The following is a 23,983-nucleotide window of genomic DNA, read 5'->3' as shown; positions in this document are numbered from 1 at the left end:
GCACCTGGGTGCCACAGTCAGTTGAGCATCATCCAGCTCTTGGTTTCTGCTCAGGTCATGATCTCAGGGTCATGAGATAGAGCCCTGAGTTAGGCTCCATGCTCAGCATGGTATCTGCTTGATATTCTCTCCCTCTCCTTTTGCCCCTCCCATGCATGTGTGCTCTGTCTCTCAAACAAATAAATACATCTCAATCAAAAAACCCCACTGAGGCCCTGGCCCCACCCCAGACGAATTAAATGCAGATTCTCTGTGAGTGGGGTGCTGGCATCAGTGGCTTTTTTTTTTTTTTAAAGATTTTATTTATTTATTTGAGAGAGAGCATGAGAGGCGAGAAGGTCAGAGGGAGAAGCAGACTCCCCATGGAGCTGGGAGCCCGAAGCGGGACTCGATCCCGGGACTCCAGGACCGTGACCTGAGTCGAAAGCAGTTGCTTAACCAACTGAGCCACCCAGGCGCCCCATCAGTGGCTTTTTTAAAAGCTTCCCAGATGATTCTCATGCTTATCCCATGTTTAGAAATATGCTTAAGAGATTTGAAGGATAAAACTGAGATGTGTACAGTCTGTCTAGTAAGACTTTGAAGTAGAGGACAGACAATGAAGGAAATGAAATAATAGTACGAGCTTCCCTGAGATCCCCAAAGACTCATCTTAAGCAATTAAAGACCAGGATATCAAGGCTTCTGTGGGAATTAAGGAAAGAAGACAAATACCACAATATATCTTGTGATAAGTCTGAACCCCAGGAATAAAGAAAATCCTTATACCCTTTTTAAAGAATGGGAGCCACCTTGTACACTAGGGAGTGAAGGAAACCTACCCGACCTAATTGGTCCAAACATGGCTTCTTGACCCAAACATGGCTTCTGCTTTCTTCCCTAGATGTGGTTCTCTGCTTAATTTCTCTTGTCCTCTTCTGCTTTTGATAATGCTCACCCAAGACTCCCTTGGGAAGAGCTGTTCTTACAGTTGCTGTTTAAAAGCCAGTTTGTGCTTCTTTGTCCTCTTCTTCAGTCTGATCCCTTCTGCCTTCTAATTCAGTGACACACCTTTTCTTGTTTTCCAGCTCAGTCAGAGCTTTATCAATTTTTCTGTAATTCCAAGGCCCTCTTGGAGTAAGTTGATAATTTAGTACTGTCTTTCAACCTTTGGAATTTGGATGGTCTAATATTTTCTAGATATTTTTTGTTTTAATACTAATATAATACTAATATAATTGAGAACAGCAATTCATTGAAGTAGTCAGTGACAAGAGTAATTATAAATTTGGGGGCTCAGTCATTAAGCATCTGCTTTTGGCTCGGGTCATGATCCCAGGGTCCTGAGATCGAGCCCCGCATCAGGCTCCCTGCTTAGTGGGAAGACTGCTTCTCCTTCTCCTACTCCCCCTGTTTGTGTTCTCTCTGTCAAATAAAAAATCTTCAGTAACTACTTGACCTGAGAAAACCAAGTGTAGCAAAACACTGGATGTATCTAAGAGATGGAATAAAGGAGGAAGTAGTTTGTAGCTATAAAAGCAGTAATTCTCTTGAAGATTCTTTTTCCTCTCCTGTCTTCTTAACTGGACATCTGAGCCCTAGGTCCCTGAAGAGTTGATGCAGTGGTCCCTGCTGGAGGCCGGGCTCAGCACTTTTGATGTACACTAAGGATGTACACTGGAAATGAGCAAGGCATCTTCGGTTAAGGGGAAAATAAGAGGATTAAAGAGAGAAGTTAAGTCTGGCTGACTGTTCTGTTCATTTCTGTCTTGCTCTGGCCTCAGACTTATTTCTTTTTTAAAAGAGAGGGGAAGGGCAGAGGGAAAGGGAGAAGTAGTCTCCCTACCAAGCAGGGAGCCCCACATTGGGCCTCCATCCCAGAACTCTGAAGTCATCCAGGACTCCAAGATCATGACCAGAGCTGAAGGCAGATGCTTAACCAACTGAGCCACCCAGACCCCTCTTTTTTCTTTTTTCAGTTGTGCTTAATATACATAACATAAAATTTACAGTTTTTACCAGTATTAAATGTACAGTGCAGTGACAGTAAGTACATTCACACTGCTCTGCTATTATTACCACATTTGTTCTCCAGAATGTTTTCACCTTCCCAAAAAGAAACTCTGCACCCATTAAACAACAGTCCATGCCCCCTTCCTCCAGCCCCTACTAACCTCTTTTTTACTTTCCTGTGTCTATGAATTTGCTTATTCTAGGTACCTCATTAGAAGTAGAGTCCTAGAATATTTGCCGTTTTGTGTCTGGTTTATTTCACTTAGCATAATGTTTTTAAGGTTTATCAATATTGTAGCATGTGTCAGCATTTTATTTTTATGGCTGGATGGTTTAATCATACATGTAAGCACAGGCACCATATTTTGTTTATAGACACTTGGATTGTTTCCATCTTTAGACTGTTGTGAATAGTGCTGCTATGGAGATTGTTGTGCAGGTCTCTACTTTCATTCATTTTGAGCGTATATCCAGGAGTGGAATAGCTGGATCATAATGGTAATTCTGTGTGGAACATTTTGATGAACCACAAAGGATGTGCCATTTTATATTCCCACCAGCAATGCATGAGGGTTCCAGTTTTTCTCTACAGTCTCCCCAGACATTTGCTATTTTCCATTTTTTGAAAACAGCTATTCTAATGGGTGTGAAGGTATCTAAGGGGGAGCATAACATATGATCCCAAAATATGCCACTTGGGCATGTGGACTATTTTGAGCGGAAGGCAATCGAGGTCTAACAGATTGAGGAAGAGGTAGGTTGATTGATCGATTCAGTCATACATACATACATACCTCTCCCTGCACTGCCTAAAAGAATTTACATGGAGGGCCTGTACCAGGATGAGAGCTAATACTAGAGATAACTTTTTATATAAAAAAGGACTTATCTGCATGGCAGGGCAAACATTTGTTTACCAAACATTTGTTCCTCCCATCATCCTGTGAATTGTCTTCCTCCCCTTTGAAGCCCCACACCCCTACTCCCTTCTCCTTCGCTCAGGATGGCCCATAACACTCAGTTGCTTGTGTGTCTGGCAACTTCATATCTTTGCGGTTCCCGTAGATTCGAAATTTGGGGTTTTTTTTTTTCTTCTTAATCTATCTTATGTCAACTTAATTATTAGATTAGCGAAAGAACCTGAAAGGGAAGAAGGGGAAAGTTTTCCCGCTCACATATTTCATTGTGATTTTGATTTGCATTTCCCTAAAAACTAACGATGTTGAACATCTTTTCATGTGTTTATTGGCCATTTGTACATCTTTTCCCAGGTTCCTTTTTTGAAGGAGAAAAAAATGTATGGGCATGTGTGGGAATATCATTCATCATCTTCCCATTCCCCATACTAGTGTGGAGGAAGGAAGTTAGCTTGGGGAAAATAGATGGCTAAACACAGTGTGCAGCTTCATGTAGATGTGTAGTCTGTCCTCGTATGTGATCTTGTTTCCTCTGCTTGCATATTTATCCGTTTTGTATGTGTATCTTGTCTACAAAGAGATAATTCCTCTTGACACTCCCATGCGTTAATGGGCTTGAATGTTTTGACAGAGTCATGGTGTTGAAAGTCAGTGAGGGCTTTCTGGTTCATCCTTACATGGGTATTTTCAAAATTAAGATAAATTATTGCATTTAGTTACAAGTCCTAGGGTTTACCTATTTCCTTGTGTGTTTTCTTTTGTGTTTTAGTTTTAAGAGGCTGAAAGCTGTTATGGCCCAGGCATCTGTGGTACTTAGAAAGAATGCTACTGTTGTTTTTCTTTGTCATTAACAAAGATTCCAGTTCTGATATTCTTTTTTTTGTCTTCTCTCTGAAAACTCTCCTGTTAGTAGGATAATCTGATTCAAGTTATCTATATTTTAACAGAGAACAACACAGTGAGTAATACACCTGGAGAACTAGTGGATAATGCTTTAAAATGATTTTTCAAAAAAAAGGATTTCTCATTTGGGGGATCTGACAATTTAGTTATGTTAACTGAGTTTTTCAGTACAGTGTTGGTGAAATTTTAAGCGCATTCTCATTTTTCTTATGTCTCAGGTGTTTGCTGACTTGCACTTTGGAGAGTGCCTGCTTATCTGGCATGTCCATAACAGAACTGTGTGTTCCCTCTCTGATATACTGGGTAGGAGTTTCCCCCCTTTGGACAGTTCAGAACAGTGAGCTTTATCATAGATTAATATCCATAGTTACATAGTGATTTTAAATCCAGAATAAACCTAGAGTAGGGGAAAGAAGAAAAGGCTCCCTTATGAAAAAAGGGAAACTTTCTCAGTGTGTCTTGGAGATTTTCAGGAATTGTCTCATCTTATTGCCTTTTTTCATATAAGACTAGGTCAAGGAAGAAGGTTTTTTAAAAATTTGTTTTGTTTGTTTATAAAAATCTGTACCCCAAAGGACAAACTGAAATTGTTGGGAGAAACTTGAAGAGTTCAGCTTATTTCTTTATTGTTCCAGATTTATCTGCCTTTGAAAGTTGAAAGGTGTTTTATTGTTTTTTATCTTTGTGTTTTAATTGCTCGTGCTACCCCTTTTTATATACTCCATACTACTTGGAACTATTGTCTGGAATTACAATTACTTGCATCCCTTTAAGTGTTAGAATCAAATGTGAAGACCAAATTCCTTTATCAAATGAGACTTACCAAGTTAGCAAATCAATTTACAAGTTCTCTATTAATTTTAGCAAGCTATTGTTTCCAAGGGGTAAGGTTAGAACCAAAAGAAATGGCTTTTTTAAGATTTATTTATTTGATGGAGTGATGTGAGCAAGTAGGAATGGCTGGGGTCGGGGGGAGGTGGTGCGGGTAGCGGGAAGGGTAGAGATTCTCAAGCAAACTCCTGACTGAGCACAGCCTGATGACCCTGAGATTATGACCTAAGCTAAGATCAAGAGTCAGACACTTAACTGACTGAGCTGTTTTTTGATTGACAATATTTTCATTTAAAAATGTAGTGGATCTCCAATTGATAAGAATTAAAAAGAAAGGCAATGCCTTCGGATGTGGGGTAGTCATGCTTTTTCAGAACTTTTAGTTTTTTGTGGTATTTGTGCTTGCGTGCACACACACACACACACACACACTCTTACTCTCCCCCTTAAATGATTTGAAAGTAAGTAGCAGACATCATGACATCTTAGGATGTGTCTCCTAAGAATGAGGATATTATTCTACATAGGACTACAATACTGTATCAAACTCTAGAAAGTTAACCTTATAATGTACAGTCTCATTTTTTTAAGTCTTTCTAATTCTCCCCAAAATGTGCTTTTATAACACTTTTGTCCCCCTAATCCAGTATCTAGCCATGGATCACACATCTTATTTGGTTGTTGTATCTCTTCAGTTGTGTGTGTGTGTGTGTGTGTGTGTGTGTTAGTCACCATAAAACACATCATTAGTTTTTGATGCAGTGTTCCAAGATTCATTGTTTATGCACCACATCCAGTGCTCTATACAATATGGGCCCTCTGCAATACCCACCACCAGGCTTACCCATTCCCCCACCTCCCTCCGCTCTAAAACCCTCAGATTGTTTCTCAAAGTCCATAGTCTCTCATGGTTCGTCTCCTCCTCCAGTTTGCCTCAATTCACTTTTCCTTTCCTCCTCCTAATGGTTGTCTTATCTCTTTAGTCTCCTTTAAACTGGGACAGGCCCCCTATCTTTTTTTGAGTGAGGGATACATTCATAACATTAACATTTTGAGGCATCTAGTCCAGTGGTCTTATATGATATTCCACGACTGATTTTGTATTTTTCTTCTTCTTCTTCTTTATTTTTTTCTTTTTAGGATTTTATTTATTTGTTTGGCAGAGAGAGACAGAGAGGAGAGGGAACACAAAGCAGGGGGAGCGAGAGCGGAAGAGGGAGAAGCAGGCTTCCCGCGAGCAGGGAGCCTGATGTGGAACTCTGTCCCAGGACCCTGGGATCATGACCTGAGCCGAAGGCAGCCGCTTAACAACTGAGCCATCCAGGCACCCTTGTCTTGTCTTCTTGATTAGTTTCAGATTAAATACTTTTAGTAGGAATGCTATATGTGTAGTTCCCATTCCATCACATCACATCACAATGTAGTTCCCATTCCATCCAGGAGGCACAGTGATCGCCGTGTTTTATTTTTTGGTAATGCACCGTTTGGTCATGATGCAGACTGCTTGTGCTAAGGGGTATCTGTCAGATCATTGGAAAGTGCTTTTTCTTTATTTAGTAATCTGAAGGTTCATCCTTTGAGACTGTATGGTTGTCCTATTCCCTATAACCTTCCACCTGTTTATTTTAATTTTCTCATGATTTATTTTTTTTTTAGATTTTATTTATTTGACAGAAAGAGATCACAAGTAGGCAGAGAGGCAGGCAGAGACAGAGAGAGTGGGGAGCAGGTTCCCTCCTGAGCAGAAAGCCCGATGTGGGGCTCGATCCCAGGACCCTGGGATCATGACCTGAGCCCTGAGCCGAAGGCAGAGGTTTTAACCCACTGAGCCACCCAGGTGACCCTGTCATTGATTTAATTCAAGATTTGCCTGGGGACTATTGACGGATGTCAATTTATCTATGAAGGCCAGGGCATTTTTAAATTTCAATGTATTTTTCCAGGAGTAAGATTCATGACTCCCCAAATATTTAAAAGATCTTTTCCTCTCTGTTTTGGAGGTGCCTTCTGCAAGTCCCCATGCATTAGAGAAGTCTGTCATAAGCAGCTGGTTACTAGAAGCTGAGAACCAACCCTCTTCATGTAATTTTCCTAATTATCTAGCCTAGCATCACTTACAGCTGGGTACATAATTTCTGTTGTTGTTTGTTTGAGAATGCTTTGTTCTGGCCTCTCCCTCATCCCGAGCCAAGCATTTGGATCTTTTGTGTTTGGTATAAACTGTACTAGAAAATAAAGCAAAGGGGCTTAGCCCCTGGTCTTTGGTGTTCCCTATGAAGATTTTTGGACACAGCAGAATTTGATTTGTCTTTGTTGACACTGAAGTAAATTTAGGTCAGTTGGAAATGAGTGAAAACACTGCAGTGTGTTATTATTATATATTGACTTTAGGGAGCTTTATCCATTATTATTAGCCTAATAGGGAATAGCTGTAGCGTGATTAATCCTTGACTTTCTCCACTCAACCAGGAGAGCGGTGTGGAATCAATCATGGCAGCAGCCAGTGAGGTGTGTTTTGTTGCATCTATTCATTGGCCCATTGGTTTGGTTTGCCTTGCATGAAAAGTATCTGTCATTTGGGTGACTGATAGTAAAAGCTAACATTGGAATGTATATCTAAAAATACACGTTATACCATTTAATCCAGAAGGTCACTCTGTGAAAGTAGATGTTATTATTCCAATCACACAGGTGGGGAGAAAGGCTTAGAGAAGTTAAAGATAGCCAACATCAAACAGCTTGTAAGGGGCTCCAAATTCCTTGCTTGTTTCGTTGTAGCAGTCTGAAAGGTAGAGGCAGTCTAGGGCATCTACCTATGAACAAAGCATGGCCTTTGCTCTCAAGGACCATTTCTTTTTATTTTTTTCAAGATGTTATTTATTTATTTTGGGGGGAGGAGATTGGGAAAGGGAGAGTGAGAGAACACAAGCAGCGGGGTAGAAAGGGAGAGGGAGAAGCTGATCAGAGAGCTCAACACAAGGCTCGATCCCAGAACCTGAGCCAAAAGCAGACGCTTAACTGTCTGAGCCGCCCAGGCGCCCCTCAAGAATCTTTCAAATCTAGCAAATGTGTCTTCTTAGAAATATATGGTAGCACATTGAGGGAAGAGTTCAGGGATCAGAGAAAAGTGCAGACAACTTCTATGCATAGAGTCAAGATTGGCATGATGGAGGAAGAATTTGAGAGGGAGGAGTATTTGGAAGAGAAGAAAAAGAGTGACCAAAGCATGGAGATGGGAAACAGAGGGTTTGTTATGGCTGAGGAATTGCTCTGGTTTGACTAGAGCATGAACTGCATGAAAGAAAGTAAAAGAAAGCAGTGGAAGCTAGACCTGTGAAAGCTAGGTTAGGATCAGATTGTGAACGGTCTCGAATGCCATGCCAGAGAAGAACCTTATTCTGGGTAGATATTTTGAGCGGTATCCCTACAGGGGACCCAATAATAAGCATGACAAATTCTGACGTTTTTATGTAAGTTATGATTCCGTACTAATCTCTTCACATACATTATCTCATTAACGCCTCACAGGAACTCCAGGAACAATGTACTCTCTCCCTTTTACGGATGTGAAATTGAGGCTCAGCCAGATTAAGTTTGCTGGTGTCAGACAGATACTGCTGGAGCTGAGACGTGGACTGGGGTCCCTCAGCTTCTAACACATGTTCTGTTTACCACTATGACATTTTGCCATTTAAAACAAAAAAAGGTTTTTATTTATTTTAGAGAGAGGGCACGCGATAGGGTGAGTGTGCATGGGTGGCGGGAGGAGCAGGGGTAGAGGATTGTCAAGGAGAATTCCATCTGAGTGCAGAGCCCAGCTTGCCGCTCCATCCCAGGAGCCATGAGATCACAACCGGAGCTGAAATCAAGAGTCGGAAGTTTAATGACTGAGCCATCCAGGCACCCCTGTATATTGTCATTTTTAAAATCAGATCATCTAATGGGTTCTTAATTCTCTGTCAAGAATATCACTATAGGAAAAAAGACATTTTCAAAGTTCTGAAAGTACTGCCTGTGGGTGTGTAATCACGTTAAGGAATATAATGACTACCAAACCTGACCTGTACTGCTCTCTAATTTGACACCAGTGCTGGAAGGGAAATTGAAGAGTTGAATGATATTTTATGTACATCAGTACATGCTCATGGCAGATGTTTTTGTTTTCATGTTCAATGTTTAACCTTATTGGCCCTATGTAAATCTTAAATCGGGGAAGGCCTGTTCCTAGGGACATTTTCAGATGCTTAAAGCAATGATATTTTACCTAGCTAAAATATGTTTCTTCTCAGCAGGTTTTCTTACTTATAAAAGACCATGACTACTGATGAGGGTGCCAAGAACAATGGAGAAAACCCAGCAGCAGCTGTGGCTGAACGTGGAGAGGATATCACCTCTAAAAAAGATAGAGGAGTATTGAAGGTGAGGTTACAAGGATGAGGTTACATGAGGTTACATGCAGGGAAATTTGCTATCTGGAAGGATTACATATAAAAACCTTTGTTTCTTTTGGCTGGAGGTAGAGGTGACTAATGTTTATTGGGATTTACTAAGTGTTAAACACTGCAGTCAAGTTCATCTGCATGACCCGAGGTTTATTTTTATTTATTTATTTATTTATTTTAAAAGATTTTATTTATTTATTTGACAGACAGAGATCACAAGTAGGCAGAGAGGCAGTCAGAGAGAGGAGGAAGCAGGCTCCCTGCTGAGCAGAGAGCCTGATACGGGCTCGATCCCAGGACCCTGGGATCATGACCAGAGCTGAAGGCAGAGGCTTTAACCCACTGAGCAACCCAGGCGCCCCCAAGGTTTATTTTTTAATCCCAGATTATAGAGGATGAAACTGAGGCCTAGCTGGGTAAATAAAGGCAGGTCTGGGATCCAGATCCAAGTTCTGTGTGACTCTAAAAGTCCGTGTCTCCCAGTTCTCAAGAGTGTACACAAAGGTTATTATTTTAACATAGTATTTAAGTGTATTAAAGCTAGCTGGTGACAATTCAATTTGAGACGTATTAGAGGAAAATGAAAAGCTGACTTGCAGAGTTCAAAGGGTTTGTTTTTACATACAGATTATTGTTTTGTACAGTGAAGATATTTTTTGAGGTTTCATCAGAGAATATATCTTTTGAATTAGCTTTCCTCGTTAAAACACACTGTATATTTTTTACTCTGTAATTAACCATTTCTACATGTGTGTTTTTGTATCTCACAATAGTCTTGTGAGACAATGAGCACATCTTGACCCTTCCATTTATGGAAGGTGTATATTGGTATTCCATGTAAGTAAATAAAGCGGAGCTGAGAGAGATTAAATGATTTTAGTCGTATTAAGTCATTATTTCTCCTACACTGTTGTTACTCATGCAAGTTTTGTATAATTTTTTTCTTGCTGAACTCTAATATTACCACTAAGTTGAGTTTTAATATCTCCTTGTGTCAGCAGCAGCAAATGAGAATTTCTTAGTTTGTTTTGTCTAATCTCGCTTATATGAAAGCTTTTTTTCTGTGCCTGGATCTTCTAAATATACATGTTTTACTGTTAGCTTGCTATATGCCAAGGTAAATTTCAGAGTGTTTCAACTCTAGAATGAGGGACTTTATGCCCTGTATTTATATTCTGCTCTCTTTCAGAGGGCCTCTCAACCCATAACTATATGAATCACTTTTCCCAAACTCCAGGATACTTCTGGAGACATTAGGTGTTTTGCAGGCTGTCCTCAGCATCTGCCTGCTCTATGAGAGTCCTTCTCTTTCATTTTTCAGTGTACCCGTACAAAGAACATAGTCCCCAGTCTGCCTTCAGCCCTGCTTTGTTCCAGGGAGTAAATCTGCTAAGATTTTTAGGCTTGTAAGAAATATTTTGAGATTGTAAGCCCTTTAAATCATATCATTTATTCCTATCTACAGCCTTGGGTTTCACTGTGGGGCTTTTGGTTAAGATTAAATAGGTCTACTAACTGTGTGACCTAGGGCAATTTAGTTAACCTCTGTGGTTTGAAATTTCCTCATTTGTAATATTGGAACACTACTATCTACTTCATACACTTATTGGGATTATATAAAGCATTTGGCACAGTGACTCATCTGTAGTAATCTCCATATATATGGAGATTATATTATATATCTACATATAAATATATATTATATATACATGTTATACAGACATGCACATATGCATACATATATACATTTTCAGTATGTGTATGTTTTATTTTGTTTGTTTCTTTTAAAGACCAAGGCACATCTGGGAAATCAGTGACTAGCTCAGGAGGATAAAATTACATTGTGGAGCTTACATTTTTAAAATGAATCTAGACTAGATTTTATCCTTAAAGTATCTCCTTAAGGTAACTCTTCACATCTTCCCATTTCTCCCAATCTAGAGCCCCTAGCAACTAATATTCTACTCTCTGGTTTTGTGAGATCAGCTTTTTTAGATTCCATATATTAGTGAGATCCTACAGGATTTGTCTTTCTCTATTACTTAGCCTAATGCTCTCAAGTCCATCCCTGTTGTCACAGATGGCAAGATTTTATTCTTTTTTATCACTAAAATAACATTTCACTGTGTATGTATATACCCCATTTTCTTTATCCATTCATCTATCTGTGGACATTTAGGTTGTTTACGTAGCTTAGGCATTGTGAATAATGCTACACTGAACATGGAGGTACATATATCTTTTTGATCTAGTGTTTTCCTTTCCCTCAAAGAAATACTCAGAAGTGGAATTGCTGGATTATATGGTAGTTCTGTTTTTAGTTTTTTGAGGAATCTGCACACTGTTTTCCACAGTGGCTATACCGGTTTATATTCCCACCAACAGTACATGGGTGTTCCCTTTTCTCCACAACCTTGCCAACACTTACTATTTCTTGTCTTTTTGATCATAGCCATTCGAACAGGTGAGGTGGTATCCTGCAGGTTTGATTTGCATTTCTGTGCTTGTTTCATTTCTGTGTGTTGGTTTTGTATCCTTCCACTTGCCTGAACTCATTGATCCATTCTAACAGGTGTTTGGTGGAGTTGCGGTCATGAGTCTTTTCCTTTAAAGAATGTCTGGATTTTTGAACTAAGAAAGTTGTAGAATATAAATTTACAGTGTTTATGTGGTATTCTGAGAGTGGCTCTGGGAGGACACATCTTAAGGAATTTCGGAGTGGATAATTGAATTCTTTTATAAAAATTCAGACTCTTCCCCTAAAATGACATATCTTGGATATGAGCCATCAACGCCTGTTACCTAAAAAAATGATTAATTTAGCATAGGTGATTGATGGAATGAATTATACCGCCACATGCTTGGATTTTCTTTTCTTTTCCCAGAACTGACCAACTGCATTAGTGGTCTGCTCTGCCAAGAACAAAATAAATACACTGAATTTTATGACAGCTAACTGTTTTTCAGCCTAGAGTTTTTTTGACATTTGTTTTACTAGAAAACAGGTTGTTCAGTATCATAACAAACTATGCAGTGATACTGTTTTTTTAACACGTTAAATAGTCCTTACAAAAGAGGAAGTATAACCTGTTCTATCAGGAAATTGAGCTTTTTGAAATTAAACCAAACTTTGGACTTCTTTTTGAATGGTTTTGAAAGTCCACTAATCTTTTTGATCTCATTTAATTTGTGTATGAACTAGCTCTCTGTTTTGAGAGACTTTAGCATGAAGCAGGATCTGTTGGTTATATTATTACGTTATTTTGAGGGAATAATTAAATATAGCAATAAAGATTGAGAGTAGTACAGGACAGTTTTCTAACAGTGGGGGTTATTGAGAGAACTGGGAGGGAGGCCTTTAGAAAGGGCATAATTGTCTGTAAACCTGCCTGGGTAATGTGGAATGGATTGTGTGATATTTCTATTCTCCGATTATAATGAAATCAGCTCCTTTTTCTTAATGTTTGTCTTTTCTAGATTGTCAAAAGAGTGGGAAATAGTGAGGAAACACCAATGATTGGAGACAAAGTTTATGTCCATTACAAAGGGAAGTTGTCAAATGGAAAGAAGTTTGATTCCAGTCATGATAGAAATGAACCATTTGTCTTTAGTCTTGGCAAAGGTAAGAGGGTATTTTTGAGTTGTGTTTTGCTTGGATTTATTGCCATTTATTAACATAGAGGAGCTAGTCAGTTCTGTCTAGGAGCTAGTGGATTTTTTGAGGGTCCATAATGTCAAAATTGTTTTCTTAATACTACTAAGATGTTGTTTATCTTTTTGCTGTATTTACACTTGCACGGAAGACACACAAGCTGCAGTGGTAGAGGCGGCCAGGGCCCCAGCACAGGTCTAGGCGCAACACCGAGCTCTGCCAGTAATCATTTATGCCTCGCTGCCCTCATTCACTGTGTAAATAAGAAAAAAAAGGGAAGCCAGTTTCACTTAATGTGCTTGATGAAGTGTAAGAAATACTAATTTTATTAAATCCTAATCCTTGAGTTTCACATTGTTTCGCTGCTTTGTAACAGATAGGAAGCACACATTGAGTGCTCCTGCAGATCCAAGTGTAGTGGTTATCTCATGGAGAAGCACTTGTGCACTTAACTTGAGTACATTTTTTCAGAAAGCACCATTTTTATTTGAAAGGGCAAACTTGTTATTTAGACTTGATTATTTAGTATTTGGGAGATACTTTCTTAAAAATGAATGAAGTAAGCCTATCGAAAACTATTGAGTTTTCAAATAAAAATTACGGTTTTGGGAAATGTGTATCTGCCATTCTGACCTTGGCAGCTTTCCAAAGCTTAAGAGTTCTGATGAGATCAGTGGGTTTTAACGAATGAGATTTTCAAAACATTATATAAGGAAATGTGCTAACATTTGGAAGATCTGCGTAACTCAGTGAACCAGTATTTTCCCAGTACTAGATGTTACAAGATCATGCCTGACTAAAAGATCCATTCATTGTGCAAGCCAGACCAGTGGATTTTAATGTAATATGATATGAAAAGTTCATTGATATGCTTTCACATTCCATACTACAGCTCACCGTTATGAAACTACCACTAGTCCAGCTTTGATGTCATATCAGATGGTTATATTCATAATTACCTTGAAAGGCTATTAAAGTACTCTTGCCTTTTCCAACTATTTATCTTTTGGGGTTTGGATTTCTTCCATACACTTAAACCAGAATTGCAACAGGTGAATGCAAAAGTAGGTATGAGAGGGGCGCCTGGGTGTCTCAGTGGGTTAAAGCCTCTGCCTTCAGCTCAGGTCATGATCCCAGGGTCCTGGAATCAAGCCCCACATTGGGCTCTCTGCTCAGCAGGGAGCCTGCTTCCCTTCCTCTCTCTCTGCCTACTTGTGATCTCTGTCTGTCAAATAAATAAATGAAATCTTAAAAAAAAAAAAGTAGGTATGAGAATCTGGTTGTCTTTTATTAAGGTAGACACATTTTACACTTACAAATTTGTAAAAACAATGCCATCCTCACTAATAATTTTTTAAAAATATAGTTACTTTTCATAAAAATAACTTGTGTTAACATATAATGAGGTTACTACTATTTTTCAGTGAGTTGGTAAATAATTATTTTCTTTAAATTTCAATGCGGTAAATATCAATAAATAATTAGAAGTTCCTTCATGTCCTCAATTTTCAAGATTTAAAGAGGGTCCTGAGGAAACAGTGTTGAGAACCACTATTTTCGGGTCTTAAATGTGGTTTATACTAATTATTTTCAAATGCTTTTAAATATCTTCAGTTAATTTCAATTGTTTGTTTTGTTTTGTTTTGTTTTGTTTTTTAGTCTTGTAAGGAGAATAGTAGCCCATACATCAAATTGAACTTTATGGGCCATGTGGCTTGTTGAAAGTTAGTGGCTGAATTACCAATGTTTTTTTATTCTTATCTGCTACAGATATAACGGACTTCTAGTTGGTTTCCAGATTAAGTGTGAGAGAAAAGGAGTAATCCCCCTATCTATCACTGTGGCTCTGTGTTATCATCCCTTTCTTCCTTTTTTAAAGATTATTTATTTATTTATTTGACAGAGATCACAAGTAGGCAGAGAGGCACGCAGAGAGAAAGAGGAAGGGAAGCAGGCTCCCTGCTGAGCAGAGAGCCAGATGCTGGGCTCCATCCCAGGACCCTGGGATCATGACCTGAGCTGCAGGCAGAGGCTTTAACCCACTGAGCCACCCGGGTGCTCTTCTTCTTCTGATTGTACCATTTTAGATGAATTGTTAATTAAGCATGGATCTGAGAAAGGAAACAGCAAACAGGAACTATGGAGTAAACTCCTTTTTTTTTTTTTTTTTTAAAGATTTTATTCATTTATTTGACAGAGATCATAAGCAGGCAGAGAGGCAGGCGGGAGTGGGGGGAAGCAGGCTCCCTGCCAAGCAGAGAGCCCGATGTGGTGCCCGATCCCAGGACTCTGAGATCACGACCCTAGCCAAAGGTGGAGGCTCAACCCACTGAGCCATCCAGGCACCCCTGGAGTTAAACTCTTTCTGCCCCTCTTACACTCTCCCTTCCCTGGTACTCATAGGCATAGGTCATGGTGACTTCTGCTTCCTGTCCAATTGTATTCTCTCCAAGCCCTGGTGTAGGCTAGGCCACTGCTCCCTTCTCCTTTGGGTCTTGAGTGAGTTAGTGGTCATGTGAGAATGTGAGATTAATCTTGTGTTTCAGTATGATACCAGTCAAAATGAAATACACATTCCCTTTCTTGATAAAGCAGATAATGATTGACAGTTAAATTAGAATTTGTCTCTTTTTTTGTTTATTTAGGGATGTGAACTTTCAGGGCCACCAGCATGGCTGTGCCATCGTATTTAATTGAGATGACCTCAGAGTAAATGGCCTCATCAGACATCTTAGACATCTTTCTTCCCACTGCCCTGTCCCCCAAATTCTTACTCTACCCTTTGAATTTCCTGGAGTTAAGATAACATACCTTCTCTCAGCAGCTATCTTTGCAAGTAGACTTAAGAATTGCTAAGAAAAAAAATATTGCTAGGAACTTACGCTACTATCTTCTCTACCCACATTTTCTTGATAAACTACCCTATGATGAATGAGTCTTTTATGTTTCCTAGAATTTGGAGCTGAGATAAAATAGTCGACTTCCAGTTAACTTGGTACTTAGGGCACACCTCTCTAGAGACACTGGTTTCATGTGGAGAGGAGCATCCACCTGGGTGTTCAGAAGCCAGGGCTCCTGTTGTCACTCTTTCTGTGTCATTTTTTTTTTTTTTTTTTTTTTTTTGACAGAGAAAGATCGTAAGTAGGCAGAGAGGGCAGACAGAGGGAGCGGGGAAGCAGACTCCCTGCTGAGCAGTGAGCCCAATGCGGGGCTCAATTCCAGGACCCTGAGATCATGACCTGAGCCGAAGGTAGAGGCTTAACCCACTAAATTCAGGCACCCCTTTCCTGTGTCATTTCAACACGAGTAAGCTACCTAACCTTCCCTCCTCCTCTAAAAAGGAGACCTCTGTGGAAAAGCTTGAAGATTAATCCTGGCTATGATTTCATTCTTGGACCTTCTGTAAAGAGTATGGCAAGGTACTGTGTAAAAAAAACTGTGTAAAAGACTAAAAACCAAAACAATGGCAGAAGCTTTAGAGGCCTCTGTTAGATGATAATTAGAAATATGAGAAAAGAGCAATATACTTCTGGTAAATCTTCTGTAGCAGAATGTGTTCAGTTGACTGTAAAGCAAGAAACATTGGTTAGACAGTTTACACTTTTATACCTATATGTTATGGCAGTAGCTACTTCACCAAAATGAAGAAAAATAACATAAATGGACAGTAGCATAAATACTCTATATTGAGCTCTCTTGATGCCTTAAAATTCACCTCTCCCAAGGGAATAAATAGAAATATTTCAGTGGAAAGTCACACTGATTTGGGGATTCTGTTGTGATTTCAGTATTTAAAATAGAATTATGGGGTGCCTGGGTGGCTCAGTCGTTAAGCGTCTGCCTTCGGCCCAGGTCAAGATCCCAGGGTCCTGGGATTGAGGCCCACATCAGGCTCCCTGCTCTGTGGGAAGCCTGCCTCTCCTTCTCCCATGTCCCCTGCTTATGTTCTCTCTCTCTCTCTCTCTCTCTCTCTCTGAGTCTCTCTGTCAAATAAATAAATTTAAAAAAAAGAATTAGGAGTGCTTGTCTGTAAAAAATTGCCATAAAAATACACATACCATTTATGTACATTTATACATCCACATATATTTGAGCTTTACCTACAGGTTGGGTGTCTGTGTCTATTGCTCTTCCTGTGCCATCTTTTAAACCCTGTGCCTCACTTCTCCATTTGTAAAGTCATGATAATAATATATACTGTTATACACTGAAGAGTAAGTAAGACATTGCACACCATTGTTTAGCACACAGTAAGCACTCACATGTTTGTTACTGTTGTTACAGTGTTAGGATTATTGGCTTCCTAGTGGAATGGCAGTAACTATGCTACAGCAGTTTGGGTCCTAACTCTCTTTGCTCTGCTTGCATACAGACTTTGTGAAATAATGCTTATCCATCTCTTTTAGCCCCAGGAAGTCTGGAAAGACAAAAATGGAATCAATCTAAGACAACTGATTATTACTACTTCAAAATATGTTACACAAATTAGAATGAAGAGATGGTGGTTTCCCTCATTGGGTTTTCTTTTCTTTTTTCCTTTTTTTAAAAGATGTTATTTATTTACTTGACAGAGAGTACAAGCAGGGGGAACGGCAGGGAGAGGGAGAAGCAGGCTCACTGCTGAGCAAAGAGCCCGGCGTGGGGCCCAATCCCAGAACCCAGGGATCATGACCTGAGCCAAGGGCAGACACTTAACTGACTGAGCCACCCAAGCTCTCTGCATATTGGGTTTTCTTTTTTTTTTTTTTTTTTTTTTTTTAAATATGGAACGCTTCACGAATTTGCGTGTCATCCTTGCGCAGGGGCCATGCTAATCTTCTCTGTATCGTTCCAATTTTAGTATATGTGCTGCCGAAGCGAGCACCATATTGGGTTTTCTTAACTAAATCTTACATGTTCTGAATTCCTAGAACTGTGTTCATAACTCATTTTAAAAGAAGTTGAAATAAGGACTCAACATTTTCCAATATACTTCCATAGTAGAAGTTCTGGTTTTTCCCCCTCCCTCCCTCCAACAAGTATATTTTCACTAAAATTGGGAAGGGATCGATTTGGGAAATGAAAGAATTATATCTTTTAGTTCTTTGAAGTAAATCCAGGCATGCTTAGGTTTTGCCCATCCCCACCTACCCTTATCTAGATCTAGAGATTTCTTATGGCGAGCTGCTTCAGTGAAGTTATTTATGATGTTCTTGGTATGTAACAAACATGGCTGGGAATTATGAAGTGAAAACTCCTGTTATATTCTTCCCCCAGATCTGAGAAGAGAAACAAAGAAACCAATCATTTTGGATTCATCACATACCTATACTTCTCTCTTACTATTGAGATTAAATTATAATGAAGTAATATCAGCAGTCTGCCTATAACATTAATATAGTCTTCTCTGCTGTGTGATGATCCATGATCACTAGTAAAACCAACTGTTAATTTTGTCAGTCATTAGTATATTAGAGTAAGAGGGAGAAAGTCTATGTTGAAAGACTAATAGCTAATACTAAAGGGAAATGGGGAATTGTTTAATGGGTAGAGTTTTAACATTGCAAGATGACAAAGTTGTAGAGACTGGTTGTACAACAGTGAATATACTTAACAGTACTGACCTGCCCACTTAAAAAGGGTTGTGATGGTAAATTTGTATGTGTATGTGATGGAAATTTTGCATGTGTTTTACCACAATTAAAAAAAAATTTTTTTTTAAGATTTTATTTATTTGACAGAGATCACAGGTAGGCAGAGAGGCAGGCAGAGACAGAGAGAGGAGGAAGCAGGCTCCCTGCTGAGCAGAGAGCCCCATGTGGGGCTCGATCCCAGGACCCTGGGATCATGACCCAAGCTGAAGGCAGAGGCTTTAACCCACTGAGCCACCCAGGCGCCCCTTAAAAATGTTTTAAATAAATAAAGAAAAATGTTAGAATGTTCTAAAGTGGTCACTATATTTTTTATTGTGGATGAAAGTATTCCATGATTAAATTAAAATGTTACATTTTTTAATGTATTATATGATTTTTAAATTTTTTCTTTATTTTATAAATCTGTTTATTTAAATTCCAGTATAATTAACATACAGTGTTACATTGGTATCAGGTTACAATATAGTGATTCAACAATTCTGTACATTCAGAGCTCATCATAAGTATACTCTTTAATCTCCTTCACCTATTTTACCCATACCCCCAACCACCTTCCTTCTGGTAACTACCATTTCTCTATATTCAAGATTCTGGTTTTTGTTTGTCTGTTTGTCTGTCTGTCTTTTTTCTTTGTTCATTTGTTTTATTTCTTAAATTTCACATATGACTGAAATCATACAGTATTTTTCTTTCTCGACTGATTTCTTTTTTCTTTTTTTTCTTAAAGATTTTATTTATTTATTTGACAGATAGTGATCACAAGTAGGCAGAGAGGCAGGCAGAGAGAGAGAGGAGGAGGAAGCAGGCTCCCTGCTGAGCAGAGAGCCCAATGTGGGGCTCAATCCCAGGATCCCGAGATCATGACTTGAGCCAAAGGCAGAGGCTTTAACCCACTGAGCCACCCAGGCGCCCAGTGACTTCTTTCTTTTTTTTACAGAGGGGGAGAAACGGGGATGGGACAGGGAGAGAGAGAATCTTAAGCCAGCTCCACACCCAGTGCAGAGCCCAACATAGGGCTTGATCCCACAACCCTAAGATTATGACCTGAGCCAAAATCAAGAGACAGACACTTAGATTGAGCCGCCCCAGTGCCCTGCTGACATTTATTTCTCTTAGCATTATACCGTCTAGACCCATCCATATTGTTGCAAATGGGAAGATTTCGTTCTTTTTTATGGCTGAGTAATATTCCATCATGTGTATGTGTATAGATCTATCTTTATCTACATGTTTATCCGTTCATCGATTGATGGACACTTGGGTTGCTTCCATTAAAATGTATTAATATGATTTTTAATAGACTTTAGTCTTAGAGCACTCTTAGGTTCATAGTAAAATTGAGCAGAAGTTACAGAGTTCTGATACATGCCCCATGCTCACACATGCACAGCATCCCCTCCCCTCCTTAACAACATACCCCACCAGAGCAGTACATTTACTGACATTGATGAACCTACATTGAACCTATATAATTTTATGGGCTTTTTTTTTTTTTAAAGATTTTATTTATTTGACAGAGAGCACAAGCAGCAGGGGTTGTGGCAGGGAGAGGGAGAAGCAGGCTTCCCAATGAGCAGGGAACCTGATGTGGGGCTTGATCCCAGGACCCCGGTATCATGACCTGAGCTGAAGGCAGACACTTAACCAGCTGAGTCACCCAGGTGACCCAATTTTATGAATTTTCTTGTTTGTTTGTTTTTAGAGAGGGGAGTGGGGGGTCAGAGAGAGAGAGCAAGAATCCAAAGCTGGCTGCACCCCTAGCACAGAGCCTGATGAAGCCTAACAAGGGGCTCAGTCTCACAACCCTGAGATCATGACATGAGCCGAAACCATGAGTTGGACACTTAACTTACTTGAGCCATCCAGGTGCCCCCAAATTTTGTATTTTAAAATGTATTCCTTTGCAGAAGGAAGAAAAAAGTACAGTTCATTGCTTTTATACTGGGCTGTTTATATACTTTTGAACTTTTCCAGTTGCCTACAGTTAGGTATATATGGAAAGCATTTGAACTTAGGGATAGCTACATTATACATTTGTTTAAATTTGTATTTTTACTTCAGATAGTGTCAGAAATAGGACTCCTGAAATTGATAAATTGTTTGAGCTAATGGAAGTCCAGGTCAAGTGTTAGAACAAAATCCATATTCTTGGTGTATTATACCTATTATTATGATCCTAAAGCTCAAAAGAGCCTAAAGATTAAAAGTCTTACAAATGTTTAATTCTGCTTCTAAGAATTCAACCTGAATAGAAAGTATGGTAGAAGCTTGCTTAACAAACTCCAGACTATGCTCTCCAATCTTTTTTGAAAATATGTTGAATAGTACTGCTGTGTTCTTACTCTGTGGTATGGTTCTACACTCTGCTTCAGCCAGTTCAAGTGGGCCTTGTCAATGCCCTCCAGCCACAGACCACTGGGGACACAGAGGTTGTAGAACAAGTTGGGTTTATTACTCATTGTAGGGAGGGAAAATGCATATGGGAAATTGTGGGGTATTTTAGTAGGAGTGTTCAAAAGGATTTATTATGGAATTTGAGCTTGTATTAGGTGATTTGGGGAAGGGTTTAAGGAAGAGGGTCTTTGTTCTGGATGGGATATTGTTAGGATGTGGGCTGAGTCCTTGGGTATCTTAGTAAGTCTTATCTAGGGGGAAGGCTGAGTAGACAGAGACTAAAAGCTACACCTGCTGGAGAAGCAGCAGTCACCCCTGTCAGCCAGGAGAGGGGGATGTTTGGTATTTGGTAGGTTGCAAAATGACCTTATTTTTTGTCCAGACAAAATTTTGAAGTGTTTTTGTTTTGTCTCACTTTTTCATGGTCTCGGAGTGACCTTGTCTGATGTTGATGTTTTGTGAGATTGTTTATGTCCAACAGGAAAATAGCATGGCCTAGCTTCCCCCCAGCCTGCTTCAGACATCATTAAGGCCTAGCTGTCAGTGTCAAGCAGTTTCCACATGTTAGGGGCTGATTTTTCTTCCTCTTAGTAAGAATCAGTTGAAATATGTTTATCTCTATTGTGCTTTTTGTAATTATAGAATTTAATTAGATCATATATAAAATACTTCATGTTTTACATAAAACAATTCGTGTAGAAAGAAAGGATTATTTCAATGAAAACTTGAACATTTTTGGAAAGACTTACTAAGATGAATTGCTAAAATCATTTTTTTTAGATTTTTATTTATTATTTATTTGACAGACAGAAATCACAAGTAGGCAGAGAGAGAGGTGGAAGCAGGCTCCCTGCTGACCAGAGAGCCTGATGTGGGGCTCGATCCCAGGACCCTGGGATCATGACCTGAGCCAAAGGCAGAGGCTTTATTCCACTGAGCCACCCAGGAGCCCCGCTGAAAGCATTTTTTAAATTGCTATTGAATTAGAGGTGGATAAAAGGCAAAAACAAGTAGGCCATTTAGACCACATTTTTACCAGAATTTTACTGATTGCTTTACAAGTATCTTCTGGTTCTCAGTCCACTTTAAAGAAACCCACATTATAAATTGAAATGATATATCATAATTATGATGTATACAGTAAAGATGATGTGAAACTTTTTATCACCAAAGCCACACCTACAGACAAGGAGTTAACTTTGTTACAAAGATTAGTGAATTAACATACTTCGATATGTTTTAATTTAAAATAAATGTTTGAGACATGTATATGTTCTTTTTTTGATTCCTCACTCAAAGCAACATTTTAAATTAACCTACCAACTATAGTTCCGATTTTCAGGTAACAGGCCTTTACTATGCAAAAAAAAAAAAAAAAGCTACATTAAGATTTAGATGCAGAATTGTTCATTGAAATTTAAAATGATAGAGGCGCCTGGGTGGCTCAGTGGGTTAAGCCCCTGCCTTTGGCTCAGGTCATGATTCCAGGGTCCTGGGATTGAGCCCCGCATGGGGCTCTCTGCTCAGCAGGGAGCCTGCCTCCCCCACCTTTCTCTCTGCCTGCCTCTCTGCCTACTTGTGAGCTCTGTCAAATAAATAAAAACAAAAACCTTAAAAAAAATGAAAAATGAAAAATTAAAAATAAAATTTAAAATAAGAAAAAAGAACTTGTTTATTGATGGAGGTGATGAAATCATAATCAAAAGGTGAAATAGTATATAGTTATTAAAAGTCATTTTTCAGATACTATCTTTTAATAAGAAAAATGCTCATACAATATGAAATGTAAAGAGTAAATCACAAAACCAAATAAACTATAACCAGAATTTTAAGAATGAATATGTAAAAATTTTAAATGCAAACAAAGTGTACATTTATAATTTGGAAGAAAATGAACCAGGAAATTGACAGTTTACCCCAAATACTGGGATTTCAGAGGTTTTAAATTTTATTTTCTATGCTCCTCTATACTTTCCAGGTATTCTATGATAAGTGGAATACCTTTTTTTTAATCAGGGGAAGTACATTTCTTTTTTAAAAGTTTTTATTTGAATTCTAATTTAGTTAACATAGTGTGATATTAGTTTCAGATATACAATTTAGTGATTCAGTATTTCAATACAATATTTGGTACTTATCACAAGGGGAAATACTATGGGTTGTTGTTGGTTTTATTTATTTATTTATTTATTTATAAAGATTTTATTTATTTATTTGACAGAGATCACAAGTAGGCAGAGTCAGGCAGAGAGAGAGGAGGAAGCAGGCTCCCTGCTGAGCTGAGAGCCCGATGTGGGACTCCATCCCAGGATCCTGGGATCATGACCCAAACCGAAGGCAGAGGCTTTAACCCACTGAGCCACCCAGGTGCCCCCAATTGTTGTTGGTTTTTTTTTTTTTAAAGATTTTATTTATTTATTTGACAGAGAGAAAGATCACAAGTAGGCAGAGGGGGGTGGGATGCAGACTGCAGGCTCCCTGCTGAGCAGAGAACCGGATGTGGGGCTCTATTCCAGGACCTTGAGATTATGACCTGAGCCGAAGGCAGAGGCTTAACCCACTGAGCCACCCAGGCGCTCCTGGTTGTTGTTGGTTTTTTTTTTTTTTCTTTTAAGATTTTATTTATTTAGCAGGGCCCCTGGGTGGCTCAGTCATGGTCTGCCTCCAGCTTGGGTCATGATCCCAGAGTCCTGGGATTGTGCCCCACATTGGGCACCCTGCTCAGCAGGAGGCCTGCTTCTCCCTCTCCCACTCTCCCTGCTTGTGTTCCCTATCTCACCGTGTCTCCCTCTGGCAAATAATAAATAGAAAAGATTTTATTTATTATTTGAGAGACAGATTGAGAAAATGAGTGGGAGGAGGGGCAGAGGGAGAAGCAGACTCCCTGTGGAGCAGGGCGCCTGATGCAGGACTCAATCCCAGGACCCTGGGATCATGACCTAAGCCAAAGGCAGACGCTTAACTGACTGAGCCACCCAGGAGTCCAAAAGGAAATAGTTTTGTGGGGGAGGGAGGGGAATACTTTTTAAGAAGAGTCCCTGGATTGGCAATTTTAGAAATATAGACCTCTGTTCATACCCGTGTGGCTTTTTCCTCAGTGTGTTTCATTCAGTAATGGGAGCTCACTGTAAGAGAAGCTTTATGTTCCCAAATGAGAAAAAAAGCAAAGGCATGGGTATGATTTTTTTTTTTTTTTTTTTTTTTTTTTTTTTTTTTTTT

General features: G+C 39.2%; 1 protein-coding gene and 1 non-coding gene across 6 annotated transcripts in view; one reads left to right on the top strand and one right to left on the bottom strand.

The window, feature by feature from the left end:
• FKBP5 (FKBP prolyl isomerase 5) overlaps positions 1-23,983 on the top strand; it is a 118,788-nt gene that overhangs the window by 56,012 nt on the left and 38,793 nt on the right. For 4 of the 5 annotated variants that reach the window (XM_059400107.1, XM_059400103.1, XM_059400105.1 and 1 more), the window contains 2 exons: positions 8,936-9,062; positions 12,563-12,707. In XM_059400107.1, the coding sequence (XP_059256090.1) occupies positions 8,958-9,062; positions 12,563-12,707 (250 nt within the window). In that variant the 5' untranslated portion in view covers positions 8,936-8,957. Of the gene's footprint in view, positions 1-8,932; positions 9,063-12,562; positions 12,708-23,983 lie in introns of all 5 variants that reach the window. The other variant, XM_059400104.1, reaches the window with a different exon arrangement.
• LOC132018814 (U6 spliceosomal RNA) lies at positions 17,495-17,601 on the bottom strand. The gene has a single exon (XR_009404596.1). It is a non-coding gene; the product is annotated as a U6 spliceosomal RNA (small nuclear RNA).

This window comes from Mustela nigripes, chromosome 5, assembly GCF_022355385.1.
Source record: "Mustela nigripes isolate SB6536 chromosome 5, MUSNIG.SB6536, whole genome shotgun sequence".
In the NCBI taxonomy this organism is placed as follows: Eukaryota; Metazoa; Chordata; class Mammalia; order Carnivora; family Mustelidae; genus Mustela; species Mustela nigripes.
Note: the sequence above shows the minus strand (reverse complement) of the source record. Positions and strands in the feature narration are given on the sequence as shown.